The following is a 19,939-nucleotide window of genomic DNA, read 5'->3' as shown; positions in this document are numbered from 1 at the left end:
AAGACCAGTTTTTGCAGAGCCAGTCACATATTATGGTAGTCTGGCGGCGTCCGCCCATTTGCTAGCAGGCGGCGTGGGAGTAATTTTGCATGCCCAAGGACACATGTACACTGAATGATGCTTTCTCTCTCGAGGCAACAGCTGCATCTCAACACTAGTCTGGCAGAAATTTGACTTTCCTCTTGATCAAATCCCCACCCTCCCCCGTACTGGGTGGGGTGGGGCTTGACATTGATAGGTGCATAACAAACAAACAAACAAACACTTTATAAAGCCGCTTACCGAGAAAGTTTTATGTAGTGACTCTCGTCCATATAGTCGCCATCCTCGCTGTCACCAGTTTCACCCCCTTGTAGTCTGGGGGTGAAACTACGCTATCCGTACGTAGCTACATTATAATATTCGCATCACGTTACTATGGTTTCTAGTACATCACGTGTTTAAACTTGCATCAAGTGTTTAAATTTAAACACGTGAGTCACCACGCGATACAAGGCATGGCAGCAAGGCAAGGGCAAGGTAAGAAGTCAGCATTCATAATTTCTACATCACTACTTCATTATTTTAAGCTGCAATTGAATGGCGAAAGCAGTTTGCAATTTAATACATTCTTCAATGTCTTTATTACTCATTTGAATCAATCCACGTAGTACTAATTTACAGGTATGGATGCCAACCGTGGCACACCTCAGGATCCAGGTCGGACCATTCAATCACAGACTCCTCAAGGCCGAGGTAAGAAGTCAGCACACATAATTTCTACATATCACTACTTCATGTACAGGTATGGATGCCAACCGTGGCACACCTCAGGATCCAGATCGGACCATTCAATCACGGACTTCTCAAGGCCGAGGTAAGAAGTCAGCACACATAATTTCTACACAATATTATCACTACTTATATCTAGGTATGGATGCCAACTGTGGCACACCTCAGGATCCAAGTCGGACCATTCAATCACGGACTCCTCAAGGCCGAGGTAAGAAGTCAGCACACAATTTCTACATATCACTACTTCATATGCAGGCATGGATGCCAACCGTGGCACACCTCAGGATCCAGGTCGGACCATTCAATCACGGACTCCTCAAGGCCGAGGTAAGAAGTCAGCACACATAATTTCTACATATCACTACTTCATATACAGGTATGGATGCCAACCGTGGCACACCTCAGGGTTCAGGTCGGACCATTCAATCACGAACTCCACAAGGCCGAGGTAAGAAGTCAGCACACGTAATTTCTACATATCACTACTTCATATACAGGTATGGATGCTAACCGTGGCACACCTCAGGGTTCAGGTCGGACCATTCAATCACAGACTCCACAAGGCCGAGGTAAGAAGTCAGCACACATGATTTCTACATATCACTACTTCATGTACAGGTATGGATGCCAACCGTGGCACACCTCAGGATCCAGGTCGGACCATTCAATCACGGACTCCACAAGGCCGAGGTAAGCAGTCAGCACACATAATTTCTGCATAATATTATCACTACTTCATATACAGGTATGGATGCCAACCGTGGCACACCTTAGGATCCAGGTCGGACCAGTCAATCACGGACTCCACAAGGCCGAGGTAAGAAGTCAGCACACATAATTTTTACACAATATTATCACTACTTATATCTAGGTATGGATGCCAACCGTGGCACACCTTAGGGACCAGATCACAGCTTTCAATCACAGACTCCACAAGGCCGAGGTAAGAAGTCAGCACATGTAATTTCTACATATCACTACTTTATATACAGGTATGGATGCCAACTGTGGCACACCTCAGGATCCAGGTCAGACCATTCAATCACGGACTCCACAAGGCCGAGGTAAGAAGTCAGCACACATAATTTCTACACAATCTTATCACTACTTATATCTAGGTATGGATGCCAATCGTGGCACACCTCAGGGACCAGATCACAGCTTTCAATCACAGACTCCACAAGGCCGAGGTAAGAAGTCAGCACATGTAATTTCTACATATCACTACTTTATATACAGGTATGGATGCCAACTGTGGCACACCTCAGGATCCAGGTCAGACCATTCAATCACGGACTCCACAAGGCCGAGGTAAGAAGTCAGCACACATAATTTCTACACAATATTATCACTACTTATATCTAGGTATGGATGCCAACCGTGGCACACCTCAGGGACCAGATCACAGCTTTCAATCACAGACTCCACAAGGCCGAGGTGAGAAGTCGCAGACATAATTTCTGCATATCACTACTTCTCCAATAGATATGGATGCCAACCGTGGCACACCTCGAAGATTAGAGCAACGAATTACTTCAAGGACCCGAGGTGAGAAGGCAACAGGCCAAATTTATTCTGTGTGTTACTTGGGTACCACTAGGTGTGGATAATAGGAACAGTCATTTGGTTGGATTCTATGCGAGATCTAGTCAAGAGCAGCATAGTGAACCTGTGACCTCAGCAATTGAGGGGAAACTTGACCAGATGGCTGCTATGATGCAAAGTCAGCAGGAAGCACTATCAAAGTTTGCCATGGACAATCAGGCATTGAGGATGACCGTAGAAGCCTTAAAAGAAGAAGTTGGGTCAATGAGAGAAGAGATAGCAAACTTACAGTCTGCCGGTCAGGAAGGTACCACACCAGACGAAGCACTTGCTAGCTCTAATGATGAACGTCTCGATACCAATTTGAGTGTAAGTACTACAGTATTCATTAACAGTTAATATTAGAGAAGCTTTTATGTAAGTGCTTAAGTATTAGTTGCTGCATCTTACTTGATTGCATCGCCATGTGCAGGTGGATTAATAAACTTTCATTTGTTTATTTACCTTGTGTTGGATTGATACTTCTGCAACCGTTATCATGGCTAACTGATCATATTTGTAGGGAGATGTTAAGAAGCTATATGAAGAATTCGATGCTGATTTTGATTTAGAAGATAGGTACAAAATAGCAAATGACAACAAATATTGATGCAATTAAACCAGGCGCACGCCCACAGCCGGCCAAAGGCAGGCTGTGGGCGCGTGCCTGCTTTACTGAACTTGTTTCCCGAAAAACTTGTGTGTGTACCTATGTATGTTTGTCTGTACGCACCCACGTGAGCAAACCATTAGCTCAGTGGTAAAACAGCTTATCCACAACAAGTTAAGGCTAAACAAAGCCTTTAGTGAACCACCGCACTGGTGAGCTTTGGCTTGAAGGTGGTTTCTTTTCCGAGGTTTAAAACCATCGCAGCGACTCCACAGGCTTCGAGATTGGCTTTCTAGTGGGCTGTTCAGGTGTTCTACAACTGAAAAACGCCGTAGTAGGCCTCGTAGGCTCCCAGTAGATGCGTATCTCGCCGTTCTAAAAGTGGGCGTGACCCGTACTTATGCAAACGAAAATGAAGAGCAGCCCGGAGGCTTTTCTGCGAGAATTTTCAAAGAATAATATGATAGATAGACTATAAAACAGTTGAGAAGATGCTTTTGTGCGTAATGTGTCGTTTAGAGTGGTTTATTACAATTATGCTTCCTTAGCAACACTTAGAAACATATTTCGGGAAATACTTGTATTTCATGAATTACGAAATACTAAATTACAATGAAGTGCATGCGTAACTGTGTCTTAGTTCTGTCTTTTACAGCATGTAAAATTAACTTTGTATAATAGTATAGCATTGGTGAATGGTGATTAAGTTCAAGTAGAGCAACACAGTGGCGCCTGGTTTTTAGAAGTAGCACAACATCAACTTGTTCACCTAGTCATAAGGTTTAATTCTTCATTGGATAAATACCTCTCAGCAATGATGATATAATAATCACCTTGGCTCTGCCTCGTGATCATCACATCATTCTTTTGGGATTGTTTATCTACTGAAGAATGCTATCACTGAATGTCTTACCTATACTAGCAAGCTGGGAGTACTTAAACAACACATGACACTGAACAGGCTTGCATTACACCTTTGTTGTTATGTTACCAACTGCACCATAATAATGCACAATCACCAAGTATAACAATCCTAGTAAGTCTAGCTAGCTACGGTCTATTGATACTGATATGTTCAGCTTCTACTGATATGTTCAGCTTCTACTGATATGTTCAGCTTCGGTCATAATGTTGACAAGCAAACTTACAAGGCAGAGGAGCTTGGAAGTGATTAAGGTGGTGATAAAGTAATGACACCCACTAGAAGCCATAGTAAATACTTATGACATAACATGACTTATTCTAAACAAAAAATTTTTAGGAGCTAGTCATAATTACACTAGCAAAGCAAATATTACACTAGCAAAGTGTAAACCTACCACAAGTAACAAGTAAGTTGTTAGCATCAGCTGCCATTACACTGTTCAGGTGGACTGAAACAATTTCAACTTTCCTTGACAAAGCCAATTACAACAGGTGGCGAAACAAGCTTAAGTAATACTGTCTGAATAATTCTACGTTCCCATATATCTGATATCCATTGTATGGCTTTGTTCGCTTAATGCAAATGGTAGGACAAGGCCTTCCTTTGCTTTGAAATGGCATATACTTCGACTTGTAGCTTGCTTCCACTTATTGATACGTAGAATGATTCCCGTAATAGTATGCTTTCATCGTGTGAAGTATCGAAGCTAAAACTTGAGGTTGTCGCAAGATAACGTATCTTTTGTGGTCCACCTAGTACTGCCGATTTCTTGCTTCGAGACCAGTTCTACACTTTTTACCTGCTACAAATGCTATATGTGCAGCTTGTTCCATGCAAAATTAATCACTAATTTCATTTTGTTTGTCTAAAATTGAGATACAAAACATTTTTCTCAGGTATGCGCGTTATTGCTTTAGCACCACCTTAAGCGCCTTTAGAAATTGATATTCATTTTTTGCTAGTTTTGTATTGCAGCTTTTTAGACTCACATGAGATTTCAAGTCCAAATATGCGTTTAACATTATTATACAGTATCATTGTCTATTAAATATCCTGAAGGTTGGGGGTTTCTTGCCCTGTAATATCACCCAAAACAAGTTCATGTTGTGCTACTTCTCAAAACCAGGCACCAGCTCTACCTGGCTTATCACTACAATGCAACAATATTACATAAGCTGTACTATTAATAAAACTTTGGTTTGTTTTGTAATAATTCACATGCAATTTATTGCAATGGAGTATTTTGTAATTCTTGAATTACTTATAATTCATGAAATACGTTGCTATGTGCTGCTAAGGAAGCACATTTTACACAACCGCTTTAAATGAATATTACACACAGAAGTATCTTCTTAACTGTTTTATAGTCTGTGTATCTTAGTATTCTTTGATAAAGCCTCTGGGCTGCTCTTTATTTTTGCTCGCGTAAGTATGGGTCACGCTCACTTTTACAATGATGAGATATGCACTTCCTGGGAGACTGAACAGCCTACTACTAACGGTGTTTTTCAGTTGCAGAATGCCAGAAAAATCTGCTAGGAAAGCCCTTTACAGTGTCTTTGTAAAGTTAGTACGCCTGGTTTTCAACTCGGAAAAGAAACCACCTTCGAGCCTAAGCTTACTAATTTTAAAAACACGCACAAAAAAACAGCCAATGAAACTTGGCAGTATTGGTTAGAGATGGCCAAGCTCAAAAAAGTTTTCAGATTTATCCTAAACCCTTATCTTCTACTCTAACAAGTTGCAATGAAATTTTCTTACAGTATTTGACAGAATTTTGTACTAACTGATTCAGCCCAGCGCATCTAAACAATGGATAAGGCTACAGGCCTGATTTCTTCACTGTTCTATGTCGCTTTGTCCCTAGATGTGCCTTTTCGCCAATCATAGCAGCTACAATGCCCAGTTCCTTCACATAGGTGACGATTTGCGGTATGCATGATATGGCTTCAGTGCAAAACTTACAGTAAGAGACTTCCCTGAGTACTGAGGTGCTTTACAAACTATTCCTTGCTTGAAATGTTAGGTATCGTGTTCGACGTATCGGTAACTGAAAACAGAGTGTAATGGCGCTTTTGCCTTACGCTAATTGAAAGCTGATGGTGTGTGTTTAGATGAGTGAATGTTTCGTCTTTTCTGTAGTGGCTGGATTGGTTGTAGAGGTATTTTTCAAGTTTCTTTTTGGAACACTGTATAATGGGCTGAAAATAGTTGGATACGAGGCACACTGACTTATTAACCTTCTGCTAATTAATTCTTAGTGCATGTGCTTGTGCAAATGGTGGCCATCTTTTCTTTTAAAGCTGTAGGCACGAGTTCACTAAATTATAATCATGTTTTTAACAAACAATTATTAGCAAAATATTAATTTACAGCCATTTAGGTATCAGTAATAAAAAAGTGAAGAAACAATAGTGGTTGTCTATGCCTGCAGATATATTAATCCCTAATTCAGTCTGTATTTCTGTTGTATAGTTATTAGAGATTAAATGTCCACTAGTATTTCAGCAGATGTATAAGCAGCCACCTTGTTCCTTTACTTTTTATTATTATGGTCCGTAATTGTAAGCACATGAGTGCTTCCGACCTCTGAGAACAAGGATGCAATATTAAATACATTATGTGTAGAAAATTTTTGCAGTAACTTTGATTTGGCAAATTGGAAGTGTAGTACCAAGTTAAAATGACACTAATATTACTAAAAATAATGTATGCAACTATGCAAAATGCTCATGTGCATTCTGCCAAATTAAAATGATGCCAAAAATTATTTTGCATCAAAGTGCAGACTTTTTGAGCTGTACATTGTTGTTACCATATGTGACCCGCTGAGCGAAAACCCCACTAGTTTGCATAATTCTGATTTTGAGATAATCCCATTGGAATACATTGGGTAAAAATGCGTACTGCAAAAATTATTTTACGCGAATTTTAATCCATTCAGTGAACAGTGAAACTAAGCTCAAATCACGACAACTAAGTGACCAACGGATTCCCCAGTTAATGGTGAGTACGAATATCTTTGTTTCGTGTCAGTGCCATAAAGTAAACGTGAGTTATAAGCGTTAGTTTCCGTTGCGGTAAAAACGGGCGTCACGTCGCCGTTTTTAAGTTCAAACAGCGCTTGTGCTTAAATCTGTGGGTATCTGTAGGCTTACTAGTTTACCTTACGAGGTGCCCCATTTCATAAGGAAGAGAATGAGCCAAGTCCCATCTCCGTAGCTTATTTCTTTTTCGAGTTATGGTGGATTAAACAAGCGCCTGTAATTTTTTATCCGTATAAGCACTGTACAAATCGATTATTTTGCTCTTCCTGCTGTCTATCGCTATAACTCCACAACTATTCATCAGATAAGGCTATAACTTTGGCAGCCCATTGTAGATAACCAAGAAGTCATAAAATGAAGTTTGAGAAAAATGCAAACTAGTCGGGTTTTTGCTCAGCGGGTCACATATGGTATTTACAATAGTTATAATCGAACAATATGTAACCTTTTATTGTAATTTTTGTATGTGCTTTGAAATGTTTCTACCTCTCAGGTATCGTAGTGAGCAGAATCAAATTGTTGCTGACTATTTAATTGGGCAACTAGTTGAGAAATATCCTCTGAAGCAAGTGAAAAGTAAGACTTCATGTTTTGTCCCATGTATCCCGACGCAGGAAAACGAGAGGATTAGACTAAAATTGAGTCCCAGGGGTGGGGGTTAATTAATAGAAGACCCAGGTATTTGCTGACAATGGAGGGAGATAGACTTACAATGTTAGTTGGTAGATTAGGTCGAATCCCTTACTAGTTCTCCTCCTTCCTGAAATGGGGGTATATGGTGGAGCAATAATAAATTTGATGAACTGTTTTGCACCTTCGTCTTAGACTCCCGTTCAAGCTGTACATGCATGTGATTTAATATTCTTGTTCTGTAAATGGCACCAGCAGTTTTATGTTGGAAAGAAACTTTGTCATATCATAAGGTTGATATACCTGACATGGCTTGCACCGTGGTGACTTTAGTCTGTCATCCCTACGCTACTTAATTGCATGAATAAATTGGAAGTCACTGGAGAGCAGAGCAAAATTGCATCACAAGGAAAACTAATAGCGGCTTTAGTAGAAGGACTGTTATGATTTTTCTATGGCTGACAGAAAAGGGGGAAAATTTTGTACAGTCATATCTCAGCTAATGGAGATATCAGGCTCTAACCCACAGGTATGGTTTTTAGAGTATGTAGAAGCGATTTCTGAGTGGTTTTCATAGCTACCTCTATTGTAGGCTACTTTATGCTTTGATATCTTCATTCTTGGCTGAGATTTCAAAATTATCGGCCATAGAAGAGTCATCAAAGTTTACCTGCTAATGTTTAGCCATTTTTGCTTGTGACAATTTTGGATTATGGGCTCATTCATGACCATTTAATTAGGGTTTGAGAGATTATATTCGTAGAAGACGGTGTACACTAATAAATTGGGGCAGGTAATGTTGAGTGATAGCTGGTATTAGCTAGTACAGCAAAGAGAACTTAAATTTTAGTGGCAAAGTTATGGTGAAGTGCATTTGAAATAGTGCTGAAATAATTATTTGATAATTTGCTACTAGCATTATTTGATTCGTTAAAGACTGCCCTTCAAATCGATGAGCATTGTTCTATTGTTGTCTTGTGTTTGTGATTATATGAGGTGAAGAGCATATAAAGCCAGATCGGATTCGGTAGATTTCAAATTTCACTTTTCTGCAACTCTGCTATTGCATTTTGCCGTATTCTGTGTTTTCAATAATTATTCTACTTAATCATCTTCCTCAACTGTTAGTCATCCATCTGTAAGCAAATAAAAAATATGAAGGTTAAATCCTGCTTTAGCTTTCACCTGTTAATAGAAAGGTGTCTGCAATAAATTAGGGCTATTAACTTAGAGCGATAGCTGATATTAGCTAGTACAGCAGAAAGAACTGAAGTTTTTGTACCTAACTGCACTTTAAACACCACGTGACGTGGAGCATTTATTAGAATACACATGGTGTGTGTGTGTGTGTGTGTGTGTGTGTGTGCGTGTGTGTGTGTGTGTGTGTGTGTGTGTGTGTGTGTGTGTGTGTGGGTGTGCGTGTGTGTGTGCCAATAATTTATAAAGAGCCCCGGTAACAAGGTATTAGTTTGTTTGCATAACTACTGTAAGTTATTTGCTACTAGAAACTTATTTAATGATGGTTGAAAATGTAGGAAATGTGGTAAGTCTTCACTCTTAGTATGTATTGCCAATATGGATCTGGTACCGATACCAGTAATATAGGCAGTGATACTACATAATGTCAGTATTGGTACTTTTCTACTTTAGAGTGATTCTATTTCAAGATCGTCCTGAGAATTGCTGAGCATAGTTTTAGTGTTATCTCATCTTCGCCTTGTAGGGATATTCAAAGTTTTGCTTATTCTGTAATTCTGCCGTTCCATTATTCCATATTTTGCCTTTTCTCACCTAATTGTTCATTGTCAAGTGACTCAAGTCGTCTTTTCATTGCACTTGACAACTGCAGAATCTTGGCTCAAATATTTCAAAAGAAATTTACAGTGACCAGCACCGAAGTTTTAAAATAAATCATCTTCCTCTATAATTCAAGGTTGTTTTAAGTAAATTCTGCATCGTGATTTTCTGAATGATTGGGGTTATAATTATGATTGACCAGCCAACATTTTGGCTGCATTGAAGTAAGAGCAATGTCACCAGGTGATATTTGTACCTTCATGAGACTACACCTAATTGAGACTACGGTACGCATAGTATGCTTTAAAGTTTCGTCGCTAATGAGGTACTTAGACCCTTTATTTACATATTACTAGCAATATTATTTTTAGCAACTCCTGCTGTATATACTTTAAAAATTGATGGAACATGTACGTATAGTTTTTTTGTTAAAAATCTGGGATTTGCAAGGCATACTGGTATATATTGTTTGAGTCATGTAACGTAGTACACATTACATATTTTATTTACATATATAGATGTTGGTTATTAATATTAGAGGCAGTTCATCGTTACTACGAATCCCGTAGACGAAAGCTAGTTACTGATGTGAGGCCTGACAGGGTGGCTATTAAAGAAGCCAATGACAGGAACACCAAAGTGAGGAGCAGGCAGAAAGCGGTTAGTTTTCTTTGGGCGCATCAATAAATTTCAATATTGTGGAAACAGTTGTATGATTTGATTTTGTAGCACTATGAAGAATCATTGCCATCACAGCAGGTGAGTTGTTTGTGTATAATTTGTCATTACTGTAAATAATAAGCATTGCATACTGAATATTGGGTTATTTCAATGGGATTGCTTTATACACTACCACCATGTTAACTTTTGAGAAGAAAGTTCCATGTTAACTTTTGAGAAGAAAGTTTGTTGATTGATACTTTGGCAATACAACAGCAAATCTAGGGCGTTTTGCTTGAAATGTTAAGATTGAGTTTGTGTGGTAAAAGCTTGGCTACATCCATACATTATTGATATGTGACCAAAAGCACAGCTAGTTTTGCAATTTTCTGAAACTTTTTATAATAACTTCTTGGTTATATATAGAGAAAAACCGATGGCCTGGGATGTCCAAAGTTTTAGCCTTAGTTTTAGAAAACAGCATTAGAGTGAAATAATGAATTTGTACATGTCTACAGTATGTGAAAAATAAGCCACAGAAGGTAACGTTGTGTAATCCATCATAACTCATGAAGGAATTGAAGCAAGCCGCTAGGACTTGGCTCCTTTCTTCCTTATGAAATTGAACACCTAGTAAGGTGTAGTGGCTGGGCGTCCTGCATGGTATTGGAAACCTTACAACTATGAAGGCAGTTGATAGCCCACAAATATGCATCATAAGTTGACCTATGGGACGTGCCTTGTACAAGTGTAGCCACAACCATGTTGTTAATCCTTATTGTAGTACCTTTGTAACCATTTTCCACTTATGCTAGCGGTTTGGGTGAATTTAGCAGTAGCTTGAAAGAAACATCCAGCCCGCTGTTTGAGACATTGTACAAAATTATATGTATATGCTAAATTATTTATTTTTCCTTAGGGTCAGTATGCTACACCTTCAAATCTTGTAAGTAAATTTTTTGCTGTTGAAATAAGTGGTTATTTGGTGCATATTTCTAGGTACACCAAGTTGATTTGGCTGATCCAGTGGATGCCATATTTGAAGATTCAGACTAACATTTTATTTCTTTTTAATGCACGGAAAATGTAATATTTAGTATACGGAAAATTTAATATACCTATATGGAAAATGGCTAGTTTTACAGGATCTAGTTTTACTGGGACGAAGTTCAGCATGCTTTGATACTACCGCGACGGTGTTGCTGGGTGTTAATAGAGGACTGCTGATATGGCAAAGGATGCTTTGATACTACCGCGACGGAGGTACTAGGTGTTGATAGAGAGCTACTGTTACGGTGCCGGACAGAATTCCGTCTCCAAGAAATGGTCCCACGACGAAGCAAGACGATTGATGATGCGAAATCTGATACGAACGCTGTATCCACTCGTAACCAATCCATGACGGTATGTTATACGTACAAGGACAAGGTCGTCATAGACTACCAGTTTCGCTGTGCTGGAAATACCCATGACTGCTCAAATGGCCTGAAATAGTGTATGGATGCCAATAGAAATGGGTACAATAGGGTACAAATTTGTTCAATGTCCAGAAATAACAATAAAGGGACAGTAAATAGAAAATTCAGTCTTGATCTGCCTGGTTGTCCTGCCTACGTGTTCAAATCTAAGGAGCTGTATGTATCTACCAGGATAGCTACCAAACAGGATTGGAACTTTGTGTTTGCACAAGATTAGCCATAATATAGGTGCAGATGTGTACATGAATAGTGATACATGTATGTATTGCATATTCTACATGTTTATATTTATGCATAAGTGTAAATCCATTACATACTGTACATGTAAACATAAATGTACATACAATAAACATACATATACATACCATCTACTATAATCGCGATGTACTTGTCAGGATCTTTCCTAGACTTAGTTCTATGGCTACAATGTCGCTCTCTTTCTATTCTAAAAACAGTACACAAAGAAAGTAAATTTGTTACAACAAATTACACCTGAAGAGAATAGACAGCATACATCACTAGGAAGTAATTAGGATGCTTATCTTATATTCCTGACCCTTGAAAGCCTAGCAATTATAGTATGGATGTGAATCCAGTTCCCATGCAGAATAACTTAAAAAGCAAGTTTCTTGATGAATGTAGAATCACAGCCCAGTAAGTAAGCATTATTTCATCATTACACATTGCATGTAGCTAGTACGTTTCTATCCATTATACAGCTAGGCACTAGAGGGTGAACCTATAAGACGAAAATGTGTTTACCACAACCCTAGATCTATTCTAAAATACCTAAGAATTTCAAAGTAAAGGTGTTGATAACTAGATAGATCATGTGCAAGCACAGAGGTTTTTATACTCACCTAGCTTACACTTACAAACAACGTGTTAACTGAAGGTAAACAATGTACATTGTGTGTGGTTGGAAGTTTCACAGTGCTAGTAGTTACTGTATAATGGCTACAATTTGCTATTGTTTACATGTAAGTAAGCATCAAAACCGGAACCTTTTAATTATCCAGCCAATGCTTTCTTTATTCACTTTTTGGCTACACACACACACACACACACACACACACACACACACACACACACACACACACACACTTCTGTCTTAATTGCATCACTAGGCTAATCCCAACCTCTAAGTTTGTAATATTTAATTACCCTTAACAGGTCCTCACTAAACTGAACACCAGTTACCCAAATACTTGCTAATCAAAACAGTAGAAGCAGGGCCAGTGAGAGAAATTAGGGGGTCCAGGGCAAGTTAAGAATGTGACACCCCTATAATATATATAGCTTGCATGCAAAGCATGGTAACCTATAAGGAAATCTTTACATGCATTTTTTTACTGAATCTATGTATATATGCGTTCAGAAATAGAATATATTTCAGTGCTTACTCTGCCAATTTCTTGTGTGCTTTCTTTGCCTTAATGATCTCCTTCTTTTTCTCTTTGTCATCAGTCTCCTTTGCCTCAAGCTTCAACCTGACACATATATCACACTTGGCAAAGCGATTATTCTGAATTTAAAGAAAATACAATACTTAAATTACATAATCAATCAACAAAACATACAGTGAATCTTAAGGAGCTTTCCTAGCATGTGGATATGCACAACAAACACCTTAGCATTTCCATAGTTTGTAAAATCGACTTAATGAAATAATCTGATTTTTAGCTTCTCCTTCCATTTGAATCTTCATATCTTCTTTGTACCTTGCGTAGATACCTTTTCTGGAATCCCAACTAGGAAGATGTATCTGCCCATTTGTGGGCATCTTATCTCCTACCAACTTAAAATACTGTGCCATCCACACCTTGGCATTGGATAGCTTCTGTGAGGGCCTTTTCAAATCCTTATTACCATGTTCCAAAACCATTTCACCCTTCTTCACCAATTTGATAGCCCGAGAGATTGATCTAGGTGGTACTCCATATACAAGTTGAAAAGCAGCTTTACAAACCTTCAAACCACCAACTAAATAATGTGTTTCGAACTTGCCATTCACATATTGGCTGTTATCAGCTATTCTGTTAACAATCCACTGTCTCTTTTCAGTAGAAGTTAATGAACGCACCTTTTGCCTTGTTGTTGATACTGTGTGGATGGTTAGGTGTAGCAAACACTCACTGTTACAACACCTCGAGGCCAAAATATTGGCTACTTCTCTGTGCGTTGCTTCTTCTGGTGTGGAAGGAACTGGTGTCTGCTCAACTGTGCGCTCTAGATCTTAGTGCTCTCTAGATCTGCTTCATCGTTAGTGCTCTCTAGATCTGCTTCATCGTTAGTGCTCTCTAGATCTGCTTCATTGTTAGTGCTCTCTAGATCTGCTTCATCGTTAGTGCTCTCTGGATCTGCTTCATCGTTAGTGCCCGGAATGTAGCTCACGTTGGCACCCTGTTCATTGTTCGGCAAGCTGTCTGAATTTCTGTCACTGATGTTGTCGCTGCCATTGCCGTCGTCGTATTCTTCGGTGTCAGAGCTATCGCAGCTGTCACCGTTCATGAGTCCTTCAACGGTGGTGTCTGAGCCGACAGTCGAATCATCTGTTACAAGGCCACATTCGGTGCTAGACGATGACTCTCCTTCATCTTCACTGATGTCCATTATTCAGTTGTCCAGCACGTGCTTTCTTTGTGCTGGGGGTGGTATTCTTCACCGACACTCAAGCAGAAACAGACGGCTCGAGGTACGAATCATTCACGTTGCTGCGCAACTGGAATTAATGAATCACGTGATTACTGATTAATTTCCGCTGCACGGTTATTTTCAGCTCGCACTATGGGAAAGAAGTGGTACCTGAAGGAGCAAGACGATCATGTCTCTTTATACTCCGGAGATTCACTCTTAAAGGCTCCATCTCGGCCTGACCACCAGTCTTTAGGGCATGCTACAGACATAACTCTTCCTACTGAGACTGAACAAAAATCCTCTGACGGTGTCACTGTAAGTATCTGTATTTGTGGTTGTTAACTAATACTGAGGGAGATTGGCTGCAAGTTCACAGGTCACGATATTAAAAATTAGTTAACCATGGTAGAGAATTCACCTAGCTACAGTGTAGTGATGGCTAGCCGTCTTAAATTTTCCCAGCTCAGTCACTACATGCTCAGTATAGGATATTAAATTACTAAATAATTAATCTGTTGTGCCTTCAACCTTTTTACACAAATAGCTTGGTATTTCAGTATAGCTATCCAGGCTACGAACTGTATGTTTTCTGTACAGTCATTATTTGAGCAGGCTGCTTGTATTGCTGTCTCTTGCTCACGCAGAGTTTTTAATTCTAGAGCTTCCCTGGAGTGAGATCAATTGGATCTCCTGACCTGAACTTTATTACTGTGTAGCTAATATTGTACTGTAAGTGTTAGCCTTACCAAGGCTCCTACACTGATCACTCTTTAGCTATCAATGTATGGTAACCCTGAGTCTAGGCCCTTGTTTATATTCTGTGTAATGTCTTAATAATCACTAAGAAGTTTATCATCATTGTGACCTACTTACACTGCCGAAGCAATTGTAGCATACAAGCAGTACAATTCACAGAGAAGGATAATAGTGGATACTGTGGACTTCCTATTATTGTAATGCCCCTCCTGCATTAATTTTATTGATTTTGGTATGTAGTATAGTCAAAAATTCCTGATATTACTATAGTTGTCGTAAAGTTAAAGAGGTTCTGTCTTAGTTATTTTAATAATCTATTGGTCACAGTGATCTTTTGATCACAGCAAGAGTAAATGTGACTGGAGTTCATATAACAAGGCTTCCACACACACAAAATCAAACTTACGATTTTACCAGAAATGGATTGCTGGTCTAATACACTATCATATTTCACACTGTACTTCCTTCAGCACTGGCAAGTCTGGTTTCTGTAGCAGCTTTCTTCCGACCCTGTCAAAGCCACAAGTGTGAGATTGGCACCATTAAATGGCCATGGCTTTGTGATAATGGTGTGTAGTGAGCTGGGACTTCGCAGAGAGCTCGCCAATAGTGTTCTCAGTCAATTTGGAGTAATTTGAGGGCCATGGAGAGCCCAAACTTGGCCTCTGGACTCCAATCGTCTTCTTACTTCATTTTATACCCGTATATTAAGACCACCGTCCACCCCTACCCTATTACTACCACCTGTGATATTATTACCCGCTTGAAAAAAGCTGCTCAAAACAGGGCAAATTTTGGTTATCAGAAATGTATACACCCACTCAGTGATAGCTAGTGAACAGATGAACAATTGGTCCAAATTTTGTTTGCACAGCTGTAGGCACTGGGAAGTTATTACACAATGATTCCTTAAAATCGCCATATCTCCTAACAAAGCTTTGTGCGTCGAAGCCTTGTTTTGTCAAATTCAGTCACAAATAGTGGGAGGACATTATTTACTCTTGGTCACAGTGAATATCTTTTTCTAAACTAACTTTAGTTTTAAACCTCAACAATGTGAATGAATCCAATTTCATTGTTAGCACTATTAAAGGAATAAAGTATGAAAGAAACCACAGTGCATGCATCACAAAAGGATGACCTTAAGAGGCACTTTTTCTTTTGTTGACAAATCTTAAAAGGAATGGCTGCTTTTAAAAAGGCTATCAGTTTAGCATCTCTTGTAAACATTCAATAATATATTAGTGTTGGAGAGTGTCTAACTGAAATACTTCTGGCACTGAGGCACACCTCAGTCCTTTTCTGACTTCTGTGAGAGGGCAAAGGAGTCCCTTGATCCAATGCCTGGTGAAGGATCTTTTGCTGAAGAACCTTGTGTTGAGGACTTGATCATTAAAGATCCTGCAACTAGTTGCTGTGCATGTATAATAATTTCATCATTTAGAGAGCTTTACTCTGGCAGAATTAGTGCCATTGACCCAGATTTTACAGGAGCATCTCTGGTTGCTGTATTAATTGACAAGGTTTGGTTTGGTTTATATTGTTTGTATGCAACTGCAAATAGGTCAATAGTAACCATTGATGATCTTGCATAAAAAGCAAATTGAATATTTCAACTTATAGTGCAATTAATACAGTTTAAAATGCTCATTTAGAATGCACATCATCTAAGCTGTAGTTTGTCACCAATATTTTAAAGATAGAGACAGGGGAACCATCCCAAAACATTCCTACTAGCACTGTGCATGCCAAAGTAGCTAATTCCAACCCAACAAACTATATATTTCTGAGATCGGCAATCAGTACTCTATCTATTGAGCATATAAAAAGTCCATTTTTCCAAATTTTAAAAATTGGGCTGGAATGCCTACTCCTAGAGTAATTATAAAGACGTGGGCTGGATAGCTCGAGATTTTGCTAAAGTTACTTAACTAGTCACTGTACAAGAATAAGTATAGCGCAACTTATGCAACACTCACCGTGCCATTTTCGCCGATGGTTTCCTTCTTTTTGGCTAAACAGAGATGGGGTTATCCAAGGGATTTCCCCTACGAGTAACTTGATTGTGCACAAATAGAGGAGGCAATAAATAGAAGCAAGATCACGTGATTACAAAAAACCGCGCAGCATTGTGGCAAGGAGTGAAGGACAAAGAATTGGTTTCGCTATAGTGGGCTGGACGGTTTACATTTGGATTAAGTGATCACGGTAGCTATCAGTGTGGTCAAAACTCGGGAGGCAAAGCAGTCTAGAGGTATTTGTGAAATTAGCACCCATCTATCCGTGTGGATACTGCTCAGTTCAAACGGTATGGAGTACTTGTTCAGTCAGCAATTCTTTTCTTTTTGTTTCCACTTTTCTAGGCTAACAACTGTAGTGGCAGAGCATAGTCATCACGTGATAGAGCGCCTCATGCTTTAATTCAAGAATCTTTGTAGTCTGGTATTAAGACACATGTAGCTAGATGCATGTAATATGTTAGAAGGCCAAAGCTAGCTAGGCGTTCGCTTCTATTAGGTTGATATTAGTCATCTTGCATACAGTAGTGTAGGATGATGCATAATGCATTTTAAAAATGTTATATTGATGTCCATATGAAGATGGGCATGTGTACGTGTGTTGCATGGGAAATGGCTTGCCCACCCATTGCCCAGGCGTGGCGAAAAGTCTGGCTACGCCACTGTGTAGCGCTTAATACTGTTTGCAATTTTTCTCAATAGGAGCTTTACCTCAGGCCACCATTCAATGTGGAATACACACAATTTGTGTAACCAAAAGCAACTTATCAGAATCTCTCCAACCATACAGAGTAACACTTTGTGTGACAATATTGTAATGATTGTAAATGAACATGCATACAGACCATTTTGGTAACATTTAAGGTGCTGATCAATTAATGTGTTGAATTAATTATACAAATATGCTGTGAAAGAAAGCAACATAGTAAAGTTGTAAGTCAAAAGCTTTAGAGTGGTTAGCTCTGAGGAATCAGATGCAACATCAATAAATTAATGTATAGGTGAAGTGTTATCCATGCAACAAGAAGTTTTATCAGAAACAGTACATATTTAAGCCACTTACAGCTTCTTGTACCTATAATTAACTTTCTAAATCAGCACTAACTATTTAATTTTATGTCTCAGTGATAGAATACTCCACAAACATCAGGAGATACACATTGTCTAACACTATGCAGATATGAGCTGTCTGCAACTCAGTAAAATCCTGTACGATACTTCAATCTTGGACATTTTTGGTAAGATTTCACAACAAAAAAGTCATAATACATTATTGTTGGTATAGGACTCCTTGATGGTTGACACAATACCTCTGACTATATACTGTATAGGACTCCTTGATGTTTGACACAATACCTATGACTATATACTGTATAGGACTCCTTGATGGTTGACACAATTCCTTTGACTACTCTATAGGACTCCTAGATGGTTGACACAATACCTCTGACTACTGTATAGGACTCCTTGATGGTTGACACAATTCCTTTGACTATTCTATAGGACTCCTTGATGGTTGACACAATATCTCTAACTACTCCGTAGGACTCCTTGATGGTTGGCACAATACCTCTGACTACTCTATAGGACTCCTTGATGGCTGACACAGTATCTCCGTCTACTCTATAAGACTAGTACTCCTTGATGAGTGACACAATTATTCTGACTGTTCCATATGTACAGTATGGATAGGACATCTTGATGTTCGACAAAATATCTCTGATTACTCCACAGGACACCCTTCATTAAGTTGATGTAATACCTCTGATTACATACTCTATATGGGACAACTTGTTAGTTGATACGATTATTCTGACATTCCATAGGTAGGGATAGGACTTCTTGATGGTCAACGCAACAACTCTGACTATTCTACAATAATGGCTGACACAATACTTGTGAATACTCTATAGAACTCCTTGATGGTTGACTCTGACTACTATAAGACTCCTTGATCATTGACACAATGCCTTTGACTACTCCATAGGACTCCTTGATGGTTGGCACAATATCATTGACTACTCTATAGGATTCCTTGATAGTTGACACAATGCCTGACGAATTATTGCCGATGGTCAATACAGTACCTCTTACTACTTTACCTATAGGACTCCTTGATGGTTGACATGATACCTCTGGCTACTCTGTAGGACTCTTAAATGATTGACACAATACATTATCGCTCTATAGGACACCTTAAGAATATTCTATGTAGGGTTAGTACTATTTAATGGTCGACACAAATACTGCTGACTATTCTATACTCAGACTGAGGTATTGTGTCAACTATCAAGGAGTCCTTTAGAGCAGTCAGAGGTATTGTGTCAACACTCTAGGAGTCCTATAGAGTATTAGTAAAAAACATTGTGTCAACTATCAAAAGTAGTCAGAGATAGTGTCAACCATCAAGGAGCCCCATGGAGTGGACAGAGGTACTGTAACAGTAGTACGTGAGTCCCATATGTGACCGGATTTGTGAAAAGGGGTCTTCCAAAAATCCATTTCTATTAACTTGAAGACTGTGACTCAGTGCTCAAAGAACATTATATATAGTAAACCATAAAAATATCGGTCCACGTTGGTTCTCACTACTGATCAACTTACGGCAATATTATAGCCTTTTCCAATGTGAAGTTATAAGTCATCAAAGTTGGTAAAATGGATGTGTGTGGAAGACCCAATCCGGTCATACTGAGTGGTAAGAGGTGTTGTGTTGGCCATCAAGGACTTCAATAGGGTAGTAAGATATATTGTACATGCATATGTGTAGTCAGAAATACTTTGTTAATCATCAAGAAGTCCTATAGAGTAGTGAGAGGTACTGTGTTAATCATCAAGGAGTCCTATAGAGTAGTCAGAGGTATTGTGTCAAGTGTCACAATAATTGTAGTCAGAGGAACTGCATAAATGTGACTGGATTTTGGAAAAACGATCCAAATCGCACATTAGAAGTTCCGAGATAAACGGTTTTAAAGAATTGAAGCCAGCATAACTCTCCAAGGATAGCAAGCACGCGTATGAAA

At 39.0% G+C, this 19,939-nt stretch overlaps 1 protein-coding gene and 1 long non-coding RNA gene across 2 annotated transcripts in view; one reads left to right on the top strand and one right to left on the bottom strand.

Annotated features, from left to right (window-relative positions):
• Nucleotides 1-13,736, bottom strand: part of LOC136244275 (uncharacterized) — a 33,287-nt gene extending 19,551 nt beyond the window's left edge. Inside the window, exons 1-2 of the long non-coding RNA XR_010695138.1 lie at nucleotides 13,589-13,736; nucleotides 11,871-11,950 (exon numbers count right to left, since the gene is read on the bottom strand). This is a non-coding gene — a long non-coding RNA (uncharacterized lncRNA). The remainder of the gene's footprint in view (nucleotides 1-11,870; nucleotides 11,951-13,588) is intronic.
• Nucleotides 498-11,135, top strand: LOC136244770 (collagen alpha-1(III) chain-like). The gene is made up of 19 exons (XM_066036328.1): nucleotides 498-519; nucleotides 664-735; nucleotides 785-856; nucleotides 911-982; nucleotides 1,030-1,101; nucleotides 1,151-1,222; nucleotides 1,272-1,343; nucleotides 1,393-1,464; nucleotides 1,767-1,838; nucleotides 1,893-1,964; nucleotides 2,014-2,085; nucleotides 2,140-2,211; nucleotides 2,260-2,322; nucleotides 2,375-2,688; nucleotides 2,882-2,937; nucleotides 7,434-7,516; nucleotides 9,906-10,126; nucleotides 10,947-10,973; nucleotides 11,027-11,135. The coding sequence occupies exons 1-17, from the start codon at nucleotides 498-500 to the stop codon at nucleotides 10,052-10,054; spliced, it is 1,479 nt and encodes a 492-aa protein (XP_065892400.1). The 3' UTR covers nucleotides 10,055-10,126; nucleotides 10,947-10,973; nucleotides 11,027-11,135.
• Nucleotides 13,737-19,939: the final 6,203 nt, after the last annotated feature.

Source organism: Dysidea avara, chromosome 14 (genome assembly GCF_963678975.1).
Source record: "Dysidea avara chromosome 14, odDysAvar1.4, whole genome shotgun sequence".
In the NCBI taxonomy this organism is placed as follows: domain Eukaryota; kingdom Metazoa; phylum Porifera; class Demospongiae; order Dictyoceratida; family Dysideidae; genus Dysidea; species Dysidea avara.
The sequence above is the reverse complement of the archived record's forward strand: the minus strand, read 5'-3'. Positions and strand labels throughout refer to the sequence as shown.